The sequence below is a fragment of the Lepisosteus platostomus genome, chromosome 3 (assembly GCF_059453375.1).
Source record: "Lepisosteus platostomus isolate fLepPlt1 chromosome 3, fLepPlt1.hap1, whole genome shotgun sequence".
NCBI lineage: Eukaryota > Metazoa > Chordata > Actinopteri > Semionotiformes > Lepisosteidae > Lepisosteus > Lepisosteus platostomus.
The window spans coordinates 60,537,889-60,552,014 of record NC_142613.1 but is presented as its reverse complement, the minus strand read 5'-3'; the positions used below and the strand labels follow the sequence as shown (position 1 = coordinate 60,552,014).

Sequence of the window (14,126 nt, the reverse complement as noted above, 5' to 3'; positions counted from 1 at the left end):
GTGATGGGCATTGTTTGTTTTGCACCTGGCAGAGCGCTTGCCTTTCAAGTATTTTTTATTTCACCAGACCAGAGAATCTCTTTTCCGTGTGGTCTCAGGGTCATGGCCTCTTGCAAACGCCAGGTGTGCTATTATGAGGACATTTCTCAGGAGTGGCTTCCATCTAGCCACTCCCCCATAGAGGCGAAATGCTGAAGAATTCTGAGTGGTCTTTGGGTTGTGGGTCACATCTAAAGGTCTTGCATGGTTGCTCAGTTTAGGAGGACAGCCTGCTCTAGGAAGAGGCAGGGTGGTTCCGTTTTCTTTCCATTTTTTAATCCTGGACCTGATTGTGCTGTTGAGAACTTTTAAATAGTTTCTATGCCCTTCTCTAGATCTATGCCTCCTCACAATTCACAAATCACAACTCACAACCCCATCACTGAGTTGCATAGACAGTTCACGGTAGAGTTCCTGCTCTGACATGCACTGTCAACTGAAGGACCTAATTTCTTCTAAAATCATGTCAACCAATTGAACAGATGGACACCGTTCATGTTTTAGCGTGAGCTACCAAGGCAATAAGATGCATTTAGACTTGCAGCATCATAGCAAAGAGAGTGAATATTAATCAAATCAAGACATTTCAGTGGTAATAGATTATGAACAGTCTCTGCAAAGCTGAAGTTTAGGATCCTACTATCCTCAGTCTGTTGTCAGGGTTTTCTGAGCAATGTAACTAAGGTTTCCTGGATCTAGCAGATCCAGAACAAATGCCATCAAGCATTCAAGGTTATGATGTCAATGGCATTTATTACATTTTTAATGCCAATAAGTAAATTTTAAAATATTATAAAATTATTTTCAGAACTTTCTTCACAAAAAAGATTTTCTGGGGGAACACTTCCTATCTTGTGGTGATTCTCTGGTTGCTTTCAGATGAGGATGATGTAGAATGAACATAGTCAATGTTTTACAAAAAAAAATGTTTTCAATCACTGGACATGAATTCTCTTGAAGTAGGTCCATGTCATTCTTGGCAGAGAATGCTGCAAAGACAACCACGTAAAAGTAGTCCCAGCCCCCACTACTCCCTGTGACATTTTTCTAGATTGGGTTGTAATCCCATAGAGTAGGACTCCTAAATCACCTGTAAATTTGTATTTTCTTCCTACAAAGTCATTATTTATTTCATCCATCATTGTAAAAGCTAAGTCAAAATGGCAGCTTAACTTCTTTTCCATGTAACAAGTATATGAACAACACAGAATGTGAAGTAAGAATGAAATAAATCCTACCTCAATTAGGTCATTTGTTTCAAAGGTGAGCTCATCAGTATTTCTTGCGGCAAAGGGATAGAGAGCTCTGTAGGTCACAAGAAATGCCGATTTCCGGTGTCCTTTACTCACAGGCCTTGTGCCTGAAACCATATTGAATGTACTAGTAAGTATTAGGTGCCCCATATTAATAATGCTTTCATTTGTGTTCTGCATTTTTACTTAATTTCATTTTTATGCTTTTTATTGACCACATAACACACAGTCAAACCTAGTTTCTAAATTTACACAAGGTCCACATATCAGCATAATGAACTATATTTCTGAAAGCTTTTACATTAAAATATTGGGAAAAGGTAATAAGGAGAGGTCTTGTTCAGCACTCAGTTGTGAGATTTTGGAAACTGACTAAGAACCAAAGCAGATCTTTCAATGGCAGTTTTTGCTCATTTCAAATGTACATTTAAGGGTGATGCTGAAAATTCTGGTTCTAATACTTAGGTATGTTTTTATGATTATGCCATCTTCCTTACCTTTCCGAGAATTTTGCCTTTCGTCAATACCCTTCAGAAGGGCGGAGAGTTTCTCATGAATGTCAATCTTAGTGCTGGTAAATGGCTCGGAGTTCTGCTGCTGCTGCTGCTGCTGCTGCTTCCTGGACAATTCTTCCTGGAGCTGTTGTCTCTTCCTCTCCTCAGCATCCCTGACTGCGGCCTCCTCTGCTCTTTGCCGTCTTTTTTCCTCCTCCTCCCTGTTGCGCTGCTCTTCTAGCCTCCGTTCCTCCTCGCGCCTCCGCTTTTCCTCCTGCCTCCTCCTCTCCTCCTCCCTCTCCCTCTCCTCCTGCCTCCTCCTCTCCTCCTCTCTCTTCCTCTCCTTCTCCCTTTGCCTCTCCTCCTCCTCCCTCTTCCTCTCTTCCTCCCTTCGCCTCTCCTCCTCCCTCCGCCTCTCCTCCTCAGCTTTTCTGCGCTGCTCCTCTTCCCTCTCCCTCCTCTTCCTCTCCTCAGCTGCCCTCCGCTCCCTCTCGGCGGCCTCCTCTGCCTCCCTCTGCCGGGCCAGGGCCTCCTGCTCCTCCTCCTCTCGCTGCTTCTGCAGCCTCTCCTCCTGCAGTCTCCGCTGCCTCTCCTCCTCATCGCGCTTCACTTTCTCCTGCCACAGCCTCTCCTTCTCCAGCTTGGCTCTCCTGTGCAGACAAAAACAGACAGGGATTGAGCAGGCAAACATCTGGGGGAGACTTCCTGCTCAGGAACCTGCAAGACACGCTACGCAGCGATCAAAGCCAAAATTTTGTTTTCCATCTGCCTAATGTCACTGCTCTTTAAACCAAAGAAATTACTCCTTGCTAACAAAATATCTGTTTGTACAGCTATCGGGCTTTCATTGAAAAGAATGTGCAAGGACGTAGCAAATCACTTTGTTTTAGCTGAACACCAAAAAACAATCAAACCAGTAGTCAAAACTCAGCTATCAAAATGCTGAATGATTTTTGCTTTTTCCCCCGTGTTGAGGAACACCTGTTCTGAAGAATGTGTCTTGACTTCTTCAGATTGTGAGATGTGTTTTAAAAATGTGAGGTTACAAACAGGAAATGACCATTTGGACCATCTAGCCCATGGTAGCTAATGGATGCCATGGTATCAGCTTCAAGGAAATAGCTGGATAGTTTGTTCTGTTCTTCCAAAGCCCTTTGCGTAAAGGAGGTTTAAACACACTCCCACACTCCATGTTTTAGCTGTTGATTCTGAAGAAGTCCATTGGGTTGACTTCCTCAAGGCCTTGGAGGATTTTGAATACAGTCGACTCACAACTCACGTGGGCACAGCCTCATGTGGTTGGCTCCGGAAAATAAGAAAATAAGAAATGCTTTATTCTCTGAAACATTTGTCAAGCACACCTACAAGAGCTAGTTAGTGAGCCTATACAGTTGTCTTATTTACTTTTATTATATTTACTTTTATTTACTGTTTTATACTTATATTTAATATCTTGAACTACCAGAAGAGGTTAGTAAGATCTTTTTTTTATAAGGGTTGGCAACTGGCAATCCACTGACTCTAAGGAGGTGTGAGCCTGGTCAGTATCTGGATGGGAGACCTCCTGGCAAAGCTGAGGTTGTTGCTAGAAGAGGTGTTAGTGGGAACCGTAGTGGGGTGCCCACCCTGCAGTCTGTCTGGGTCCTAATGTCCCAGTATAGGGACAGGGACACTATATTGTAAAAAGGTGCTGTCCTTTGGATGAGACATAAAACCAAGGTCCTGACTCTCTGTGGTCATTAAAAATCCCAGGGCGTTTTACAAAAAGTGTGTTACCCAGGTGTCTTGGACATATTTCACATTGGCCTTTATCAATCAATCATGGCCTCCTAATAATAATCCCTATCTATGAACTTGTCAGCCTGTTTTTCTCCCCACTGGTAGCTGGTGTTTGGTGAGCTTACTAGGGCATTATGGCTGCTGTTGCATCATCCAGTTGGGTGCTACACATTGGTGGTGGAGGGGAGTCCCCATTACCTGTAAAATGCTTTGAGTGTAGTGTCCAGAAAAGCGCTAAATATAAGGAATTATTAATAATTTGTTTGCCTTTTTATTGCTTCCCCACGTTACCTAATCCTCCTAACAATTTGGTTTTATCTGCAAACCTGTCTAGTATACTAATTATACCAGAATCCAGATAATTCATCTAATTTAGGAAGAATTGTGCTCCTAGTGCAGATCCCTGAGGTACTCCATTAATTACATCAGTTTGATCATTCTTGTCTTATATGTAATGCTTTGCATTAATCAAATATCAGTCCAAACATTCATACCTCTCCAAAAGCCTACCTATATAACTGGAGAATATTTCTTTTATATCAATACCCTTCTGAAAATCTAAATTCACCATATCATATCAGGTTCTGTGTACATTCTTTGCCATTGTTGCTTGTTTGAAGAAATCTAACAAATTAGTTCATCTAATTGTTGAGTATTCCTTAGGGTCCCTATAGGAAACACTTTTGCCTGTTCTATGCCTATTTACTTTTTTTTGTGAACACCCAAGTGAAATACTTATTCAGTGTTTACTCAGCCTTCTCCTTTTCATTAGAAGTTTTCCATGATTGTCCCAGATACGCTTCAGATCATCCTTCACATTCGTTTAATTGTTGTTGTGCAGAAATTATCTTTTTTATTTATTTTTACCTTCACAGCAATATTTCTTTCCATCCCTCAGGGCCATTCCAGTATCCTTTTTATTTTGCCCCTGGCAAATCACTGTGCTCCTTTTCTTTTACTGGATACTGTTATGTTTTTTCCCTTAGATTTTCCCAGATGTATTTGTTCATGAAATACTATTTCTTGAGCTTTTTAATTTACTCATTCTTGGGATACATCCATCCATTATCCACTGATTCCATATATCCTTTTTTAAGTTGTCTCTTTCTTGCAAATTTTGCTTTACTGAAATTGTAGGCTTTTCATTTTGACTCTACCCATACAATTTCAAAATATATTTCTAAGCCTATCATATTCTGATCACAGTTTGCTAATGATTCGGTCACTTGTATTCATCTCACTGCCTTGTTTGAAAAGCCAGGATGAATACTTGCATTAATAACCACAACTACCATTTCAGTTTCTGAAGCAGACATTCCCAGTTTCTATAAGATTCTATATTTTTTTCTAGACTACATGGAGTGTAAGGAAGTCCTCCAAAAAAACAAATTATTTTGTACATAAATTCATAATCTGAATACTCCTTTTAACAAATAATGCTACATCACTCCAGTATATCTACTATTGCTACATTCACCATTAAGCCATGTTTGTGATTTCATTAACACCATAATTACCACTTTCCATTTTAGTACAGATGTTACTGGTGTCTTTGTGGATCATTATGCTAAGACCCCTGGTGCCCATTTTATCCAGATACAATGATCAAGTCTGCACAGTTGGCCTTCGACATGGGACGTTTCCAGTCTTCAAGATGGCACGATGTCTTCTACACACCATACACTTTGCATTTTCCTTTGCCTGGTACTGTTATGACTGCTGGGAAGACCATGTTTGTTCACGTTCTTTATTTTGTTTCCAAAATGTTTCAATATGCTACAGAAGGAAAATCTGTATCTCCATAGACTAGGGAGTCTCTCTACTCTGTGAATGATATCAGCTACTTCTCCAATGATGACCACTTAACATTTAAAAATGTTGACAGTACTGACACTAATTTGTAAGCCAGTGTCACACAGAGATCATTATGATGGTGTCCTGGGAGCTATTGTCTTCAGCTCCTGCATTCTGGCTGCCTGGTCCTGGTTGTTTTTAATGTATTATTGTGTGGTGAAGTAGGGATGGAGTGCCATATTTTATTTCCTGTCACCACCTGAGACCAGCTTCTCAATTTCCATTTGTTGTTTCTCTGACAATTCAGGGTGCACATTTCTGTGAAAGTGACTGAAAGTTGGTTTTGTAATTTCTTCAGTTTCTTGAAATCTTTTGAGCTCCTTCAGCTCCCTGTCCAGGATGTAATATTTTTCAAGTAGCATAAGGATTTGGCGGCAGTTACCATAGATGTAGTCTTGCAGTTAAGAGTATCTCCAAGATTTTCCACATCCCAACAGCTGCTGATAACTGTTTAAAAAGTATTATCTGTTTGCTATATCATGCCAGAACAAGTTAAAACAAGAAATCAGAAACTATGAATACATAAAACTTTTAATATTATTTTGTTATTTTCTGTTATTATTTTATTTTATCTACTGTCCATTTCTGAACAAAAAAACTTTAAAATGTCTGTACATACTGTACTAGTAGACTCACCAACATCACTGTCTGCTTATAATATATTGAGTTTTGTTCTACTTCAGTGAGTACAAGAATAAGAATACACAAGAAAGTAAAATAAAATAATAATATTTGAAAGTTTTATTTCTTCACTACATTAATAATAAAGATTTGCACACCATAATGTTAGTTTTCAGGTTTTGTCCATGCATAATATTTTACTTAATAAATGAGGAAGAATAGACAGACTCCTCTGACGCCACCGAACCACTCATCTTTAAGTGCATCCCAAGCATCACAGCTTCCTACCAGAGGTTCAACACTTAACAGAAGACAGGCACATCCCAACCTCTCCAACTGCCAGCACACCGGGAGGATGCAGAGGTCCCAGTGTTAGCGGAGAAAAAACGGACGGACGCTTCCCACTATAACCATGGAAACGCACACCACACCAGGTATGTAGCACCACCTTGGGAGTCCCAGTCACAGTTAGCTAGTAACAGGACCCAATCTCAAACCCACAGCTTCTGGATAATAGAATTCAACCTGCGCGCAGACAAGCTACTGTACCAGTTAAGCCACTAGGGAGGCCCACACTCTCTCCTTTTTAAAACTTGTTTTCTAAAATTAAAGGACAGAAGGATCACCTGATGGCTTCCTCCTCTTCCCTCTGTTTCCTCTCCAGTTCTTGCTCTTTGCGCCTTTGCAATTCTTTGATTTTTTCTTCTTTGATCTTGCAGAGCTTATCTAGGGCAGTCTGCTGTTTGTTTTGGCTGTCACGGAGCTCCTGGAAAAATCAAACCCTCATTCTTTATCAAACTACCCTTTCACCACATAATGGAAAGAAAACAGGCAAGGGACTGTTTTACCGACAATTAAAGTAATGAAAAAATCAGTTATGTCTTATGTTCTTGCGTTCTTGCCAGCCTGGTGTGTATTTATATTGCTTTCCTTTAAACATTCCTTTAAACTCACTGGGAACAGGAAAGGCAAGAACTCAAGAAAAGTAATTCCATTAACCTAAAAAAAAACATAGTATTCTGGTGCTCAACTCAGAGATAAGAACAGCACTCACCAACTGTTGTGAAAAATCTCTATTTTGATTTTGTTCTATAAAAAGAATTTTGGAAAGCTTATAATGTATTTTAAGCACATACAATTATTGACAAGACACAGGAATTCTAAATTTGTCTCATGTCTTGAAGATCCATGTTCAGATTCTTTACAAATATTAGTAGGTGAGGCAGTAATTCAGAAAACAGAATACAAGCAATGAAAAGCAATGAAGAGAAACATCAACAATATCTCAAGGAAAACGGATTATATATTGTTTTTTTATGATGGAATGATAGTCACACAAGGTTGAAAGAAATTAGCAAAAACGGGGTTTAATAACGCAGAATGGAAAGGAACACAAAATAAGAAAAGAATATAAAATAACCTTAATTAAGAGGAAGAGATTGCTGAGACAGCCCAGCAAAGAAAGAAGGCACTGAAGGACGCAGTCATCCATATCCTCAAACTGTAAAAATGGCAAGGAAGGAAGAGAGAGTAAAGGGATCAAGTAGCATGTTAACCAGACAGAGACATCTGCAGGATTACTGATTAGTTTCATGTGCTGTTAACAATGGAATGGTGACTGATGGTCCTATTCCCTATTCAGCTGAGAAGTTAATATTCTTCTTGGATGAGGCTTTAAGGCGTCAACTTTGTATAAGGGTTTCTAAAATTCTCCTTCAGTTCTGCTACAACATGTGGTTTTATTGTAAGAAGCATGTAAAGAAAATTACATAAATCAATAATATTTTAAACCCAATATTTTTACTGCTACAGAACCATATGTATGTACATAGATCTCTTGATCCCTTTAATATTAAGATTACTTTATGTACAAGTGTTTTTTAAAGATTGATATACTGTACTCAATTGTCTTTGTCTTCTTCACCACAGGCTCCTATTTCAAATGGGGAAGAGATCCATTTGAAGCAGGAGCCGAGACAACTGTTATTAAGCCCTATAGCGTTGGAGTTATAAGAAAGGGATACAGTTCAAATTCTAACGCAAATCTTTTCATTGGTAAAAAAAGAACAGTGGGGGAAACAAAGACTTTTATACAGCAAGAAGAGAAACTGAAGACACAAAGTATTGCCTCTCGTGCACCTCTTTTTCATAATTTGAAATCATACCTTGAATTCCTTATTGAATTGATTCATTTCAGCAAGTTTGGCTGATGTTTCCTTTTCCAAAGCATCCAGTTGCTCCTTCAGTTTGCGACATGAGACATCTTTTTCTGTTATATTCTTCTTTAACGTAGTCACTGCTGAAGCTGTAAAAAATAAATCCATTTTCTTTCAGAGATTATAAAGTCACAGAACAGCAAATTAATGAAAATCCATACTTAAGAGAGATAAGAGAAATCACTTTATTGACCATATACAATTTCTTGTAATAGGAGTTTGATTTTTCGCAAATTGTTTTCACTTTTGGCTAACTTTATGGTACAGCCAGTTCGAAAATGGTTACATGCAAGGTGGTTGCAGGACATATTGTTAGATGTAGTATATTTCATTGGCCCTTTACTTTTTACTTACATATTCCAAAAAACACGATGTGGATTATGCTTACTTTGGAAACCGCTTGATTTCATGTTCCTAAGCTTGTCGTTTAGCTTTTGTTGTTCTGGAACAAGCCGAGAGAGCTCTTTCTGATAATCCTAAAGAACAAAAGGAAATTCTATAAGAAAGATAACCTGACACACGAATTAATAGTGGTTAGTAACATACTGTAATACTGTAAATTTCCTTTACCAAAGGTACTTCAATAAAGTAAGCTTTTAAAACAGTAACATCCATAGTAATATAAAACATACTGTACGGAAGTAAGTAAAAATAGACAGCTGTATACTGGAGCATTATTTTAATTAAAGTAAGCACATTATTTAGGCTACATCCTTTGTTCATCAATGAGTATCCTGTGACTAATGCAAATGTACTACCAACAGAAATCACAACAACTCAGTCCCTAGCTACCTTTCCACAACGGCTCAAGCCTCATCGTTAAGCTGTCACTTGTGATCTCTTAGCACTTATTAGCATCCTTCAACAGATACTATACAGTATCACATTACATTGTTTTTAATTATCATACTAGTTATGTAACCTGCTATTTATACCTACTCATTATAAACAAAGTGTATACAGCTACAGAATGTTTACATTACTGTTCTGTATCCACACTATCTCTATACTGTCTTAGCCTTCCTATTTCATTTGTTTAAGTAGCACTTGTTTTGCACCTCCAGCTAATGCAAGCCTTACAGTCATTCCACTAGTCATGGAATTCCAGTGCATAATTTTCCCTTGTTTTCATAATTTTACTAGAATAAAATTACCACTACATAAGGGCTTTTGCAGAGCAAGTAATAATAAAGATGCTGGTGAAGACAGCAATTTTGCATGGAAACAATATAAAGGCAGTGTGCAGTTTAATTAATAGATACCGCAGGTGCACATAATTATTTATTTCTAATAGATGAAAACAATAATATTATTTTAATATTCAAAATTTAGAAATTTAAAATAAAATAATTTAAAAAAATTCAAGATTAAAAACTGTGCACATGGTCTTTATAGTCTTGGAAGATGAAATGCTGCCCAATTAGTGTATTCCCTGTATGGAAAATGACGGGATATACAGCTGTCATCATGAAGATCCACTATTTCACCAGTGCTTTTTTTTTCAGATTGACTAAAAATGAACTCCTATTCACCATATCTGCTGAAGATCTGTGTCATCATTATTAGCTATTTGCTAAGAATATCAAAGTCAAAATCAGACCACATACTTTTGTGCAATGTACCTACATCCATCCATTTTGTAACCACTTTATCCCATACAAGGTTGTCGGGAACCTGGAGGCTGTCCCGACAAGCAATGGGTGCAAGGCAGGATACACCCTGGACAGGACTCCAGTCCATTGCTGGGCACACACAGAGACACACTCACACCAGTGTCAATTTTCCCAGAAGCCAATTAATCAATGAGTATGATTTTGAAGTGTGGGATGAAACCCACACAAACACAGGAAGAGCATACAAACTCTAACAAATAGCAGCCCAGGAATTGGACCAGCGCTGAAAAGCAGCAATGCCAATCACTACACCACTGTGCCACCCACCTTTTCCCTTTTGTCTTGCATGTGCTAGTATATAAAAATCAAAACTGCAGAAATACTGTAGACACTCTACCAAACTCAGTAAAGAAACTGCTTTTTCAAGTCCTTGCGCACCAGGATTTACTGTGAGACACATGTGACTGTGAAACATTCAATTAAAAAAGTAAAATCTTTATAGAGAAGGAATTGATGATATGTATCTATGTTGAGGCATCTTACCGTTTCCTTTTATGTGATTCTTTACTGCTTCTTTACATTATTTGCTTTACAGATATGAAGTCTTTCCTGAACTCATTTCTTAAAGCTCATTTTAATGTAAAGTGGAAGTTAAACTCTCAATGAATGAAGACATGTAACAGTAACATTCAAAGCCATTTGTAATGTTCCATAAATTAGTGCACCGTTAACTTTTAAATTCATGATACATCCTCAGAAATTTGCTTCCAGTTCCTATTTTATATGGATGCAATAACAGCAGCAAAAGAAAAGAGTACAATTCCACTGCTTCTTTAACTGCCAGCCATATCAGCTCTTTAAAAATCAGGTGATTGACCCAATTGGCCAGCTCATATTTTGTCACCTTGTCACCAACTAAGCTTATACTTGTAGCTTATGCATGCAAGCTCTGATGTATTTTTTATGGAAACTTGATGTACCATTTATGGCCAATTATTTTATTTTTTTAAAAGGTTATAAATGCATCCAAAAACGCAAAGCTCTCTGGAGAGGCTCTTCTTTATATGACAATATGACTGATATCAAACCTCAAATTCTTGCTGCAAGTTATTGATCTCCATGATCCGACGGTCCCACTTCTGATTGATGAGATCCAGCTCACCCTTCTGAATCTTCCTCTTGCTCTGAGCTTCATGCAAACGGTTGGAAATCTGCTTGTGCTTGTCACCCTGGGAAAGACACAAAACAAGGCTGAAACTATATTTTCAGGTAGTGCCGAAAATTTCTCTATGGAAAAAAACAACTAATACTGATGGTCTTTCTGTACAGTTCACTCTATTCATGTATGACCCTTCAGGAGCTACCCAAAACTTACAATATGGAGGGTTTGTATGGGGTTTAGACTGCATGCATAATGGATGACTAAAATGAATGCATAACCAACTAATAGCAAATTAAAAAATTATTGTGTTTGATTTTTATGTTTCTAGTCAATTTAATAATACAGGCTAAGTTCAGTGTGTCTGCTTTGCCCTGCCATGGACCTATCATTACGGATAGAGAGAAACGTACAATGATCATATTAATCAAACACCAAGACGGTGTTAAACAATTCCTACATTTATAAAAAAGCAAGACGTATATTAATCTGGCATGTCAGCCTCAAGACAATAGAGAGGGCTGTCCACTGACCACAGCCTCCAGCTCCATTTCCAGGCTCTTCTTCTTGGCCTTCAGCTTGACAATATCTTCCTGTTCCTGGTTCCTCTGACTCAGAAGTTCTTGCCGCCGAGTTTTCTCCCATTCCAGCTTGCGCTGGCGCTCTAGCTCCTGCTTTGCCTTCTGCAGGTAAGGAGAGACAAACTGCCGTTCCATTACTGGTCTTCCTTAAATCAATATACACCTCCTTTCTTTTACCCACACGATTTTGGAATTACAAATTGTGTTTTTCACATTTCTCAGCTCATGGCTACAAACGCTGCAACCACAGGCAGGAGCTAACGAAAAACATGTCGGCAACCTCCTCTGACCCACACGTCCACGAGCCAGTTGTTTTAACAGCTCGCGGGAAGCACAGATCTGCAGCGGCGATTCAGCGCCATCTGAAAGAGTAACACATTCCTAAGCAGCAGCGCTGCAACCTGCTAGCACCTGGGAGGCAGCAGGGGTCACTGTGTTGACAGAATGAAAAGTGAAACACAAACTAGTGGAAACAAGTGGAAGCATAAGTGAAAGTGCATTTAAAACGGAGAACATGAGGCACGTCTTTGTCCCATGGGTTGTGGGAGCATGGACGCTGCTCAGCCATACCGTTCAAGCCGATCCCCTTGTTTCTTTCAAGAAGCTGTTGGATGTGATTTTTGGATAAGTTGATGAACAACCAATGGGGAAATGGCCCAAATGTCCTCCTTTTATTGGTCACTAATCTGATGTTCTTATGTGTTTATCAAGAACCCTGGCCAGCAATTCCCACTCTACCCCCAGTGGAGTACAATTGGCTGAGATTCCCCAGTTTGGCAAATCCTGGTCATAGTGTGCTAGAGAGTCAGCACTTGAGATCTAACCTGCGAAACCTGGATCTTAGACCTCAGTCCCCACTCAGGTGAACACTTCCACCACTACAACTGCTTCAACCACAAGGCGGGCCCCGTTTGACGGTAGCACCAGAGATGTCCTCTATCTAACGTATACTTCAAGGAATAAGAGTTTACAAGCAATACATATTCTTTCATTCAAATTCCACTCTTTCAACATAAAATAATACTAATATTTAATGTTGTATACACCCTCAATCGTTTTGATGTATCCATTAAAGTACATTAATGCTGCATGATCTCTGGTTCAGTGACAGCTTGAAAAAAAAACCACTATCATAGCACATCTCTGTATTTGTTCCTGTTTTCATTATGGTGGACTGGAGCAATACACAAAGACTATATAATGTTGTGGAAGCTTTGTATTAGAAACTTAAATAGCGTGGATGTCTTTGCTGAAGATCAAAGTTTGACATCAGGAGATCTGTCAAAGTGCCATCTTCTAGTATACAGGAGCTGTCAAGACTAGATGTGCGTCAAATCTTTAAATAATAATTCCCAATTTGGCCAGTACGACAATAGATTTGAAAATAAACGAAAAAAGATTTACACTACAGAGTGTAATGTATAAGTCACCCCTAGGTCCAACAGCACTACTCTAACATACAGTATAGTGTATTTGAAAATAGAGGAAATTCTACAATGTAAGAAATGAACCAAAAGCTTAGCACTCTGGTAATTCTTAAGGCAGGAACCCTTGCCTTCTACAGAAACCACCAGTAATGTTTAGCGTATACTAAACAGCTGCCTGAGGAATGTAGACTTGTTGCAAGTCTCAGGCGTTAATAATAATGTGCCCAGAGGCCCAGCAATATTAACACTAGTACTTGTTCTAATACTAAAATTAAATGGGTATGAAGGGTAAGGACTCCCATTTGTGTCTACAACTGGGAGTACAGTACACGATGAAAAGAGACACAAATACACTGATCAGGACTGACACAGGACTGAGATGTATTACGATCGGGAAGCCCCTTGCCTCCTTCCGCTCCAGCTCCTTGAGCCGCTCCTCTTCCCTCTGCCTCTCGAGCTCGCGCTGCCTCTCCAGCCGCCGCTCCTGCTCCTGCCGCCGCCTCAGCTCCTGCTCCCAGGCCTCCCTCTCCCGCCGCTCCCGCTCCTCCCGCGCCTTCTGGGCCGCGCGCTCCTCCTCCCGCCGCTGCTGCTCCAGCAGCGCCTGCCGCCGCTTCTCCAGCTCCGCGTTGCCCCGGTCGAAGTTCTCTTTCCGCCGGTCCTCGAACGTGGCTGCTCGGGGGGGGGGGGACATTAACACGAACCGCCTAATTCACTTTTTACGGTTTTACTGAGGGCGATTAACCGCACCGCCAGCGTGTAGCGTCGGTATGTATGTAAAAGACCACAAGAGTAACCTGACGACTAAAGGAGGGAATCTAAACAATGAAGATTTGCTGGTAGTACAAATCTTTGTTTACAGTATATCAAGACTGAACCAGAAACACACGAAAAACTTGCTAATTACAGAAAAACTATCTTATTTAATGCTCTCACACGTTGCATGAAATACGAAAAATGGAAAACACTGGGAGCTCTTTTTTGTGGATGGCCCCACTTTTCCAGAAGATACTGTAAACAACAAACAAGAAGAACAACAGAATGTCTTAAAGTGCACATAAAAATAAGGGGAGGCAACGGGGTCTCTGGTCAG

The 14,126-nt window shown here is 39.6% G+C and overlaps 1 protein-coding gene across 4 annotated transcripts in view; it reads right to left on the bottom strand.

Moving 5' to 3' along the window:
- itsn2b (intersectin 2b) overlaps positions 1-14,126 on the bottom strand; it is an 88,425-nt gene that overhangs the window by 25,502 nt on the left and 48,797 nt on the right. For 3 of the 4 annotated variants that reach the window (XM_088626260.1, XM_088626259.1, XM_088626261.1), the window contains 9 exons: positions 13,443-13,705; positions 11,562-11,711; positions 10,958-11,098; positions 8,645-8,732; positions 8,206-8,345; positions 7,461-7,541; positions 6,667-6,806; positions 1,790-2,436; positions 1,278-1,399 (listed from right to left, as the gene is read on the bottom strand). In XM_088626260.1, coding sequence (XP_088482386.1) covers positions 1,278-1,399; positions 1,790-2,436; positions 6,667-6,806; positions 7,461-7,541; positions 8,206-8,345; positions 8,645-8,732; positions 10,958-11,098; positions 11,562-11,711; positions 13,443-13,705 — 1,772 coding nt within the window. The remainder of the gene's footprint in view (positions 1-1,277; positions 1,400-1,789; positions 2,437-6,666; positions 6,807-7,460; positions 7,542-8,205; positions 8,346-8,644; positions 8,733-10,957; positions 11,099-11,561; positions 11,712-13,442; positions 13,706-14,126) is intronic. The other variant, XM_088626263.1, reaches the window with a different exon arrangement.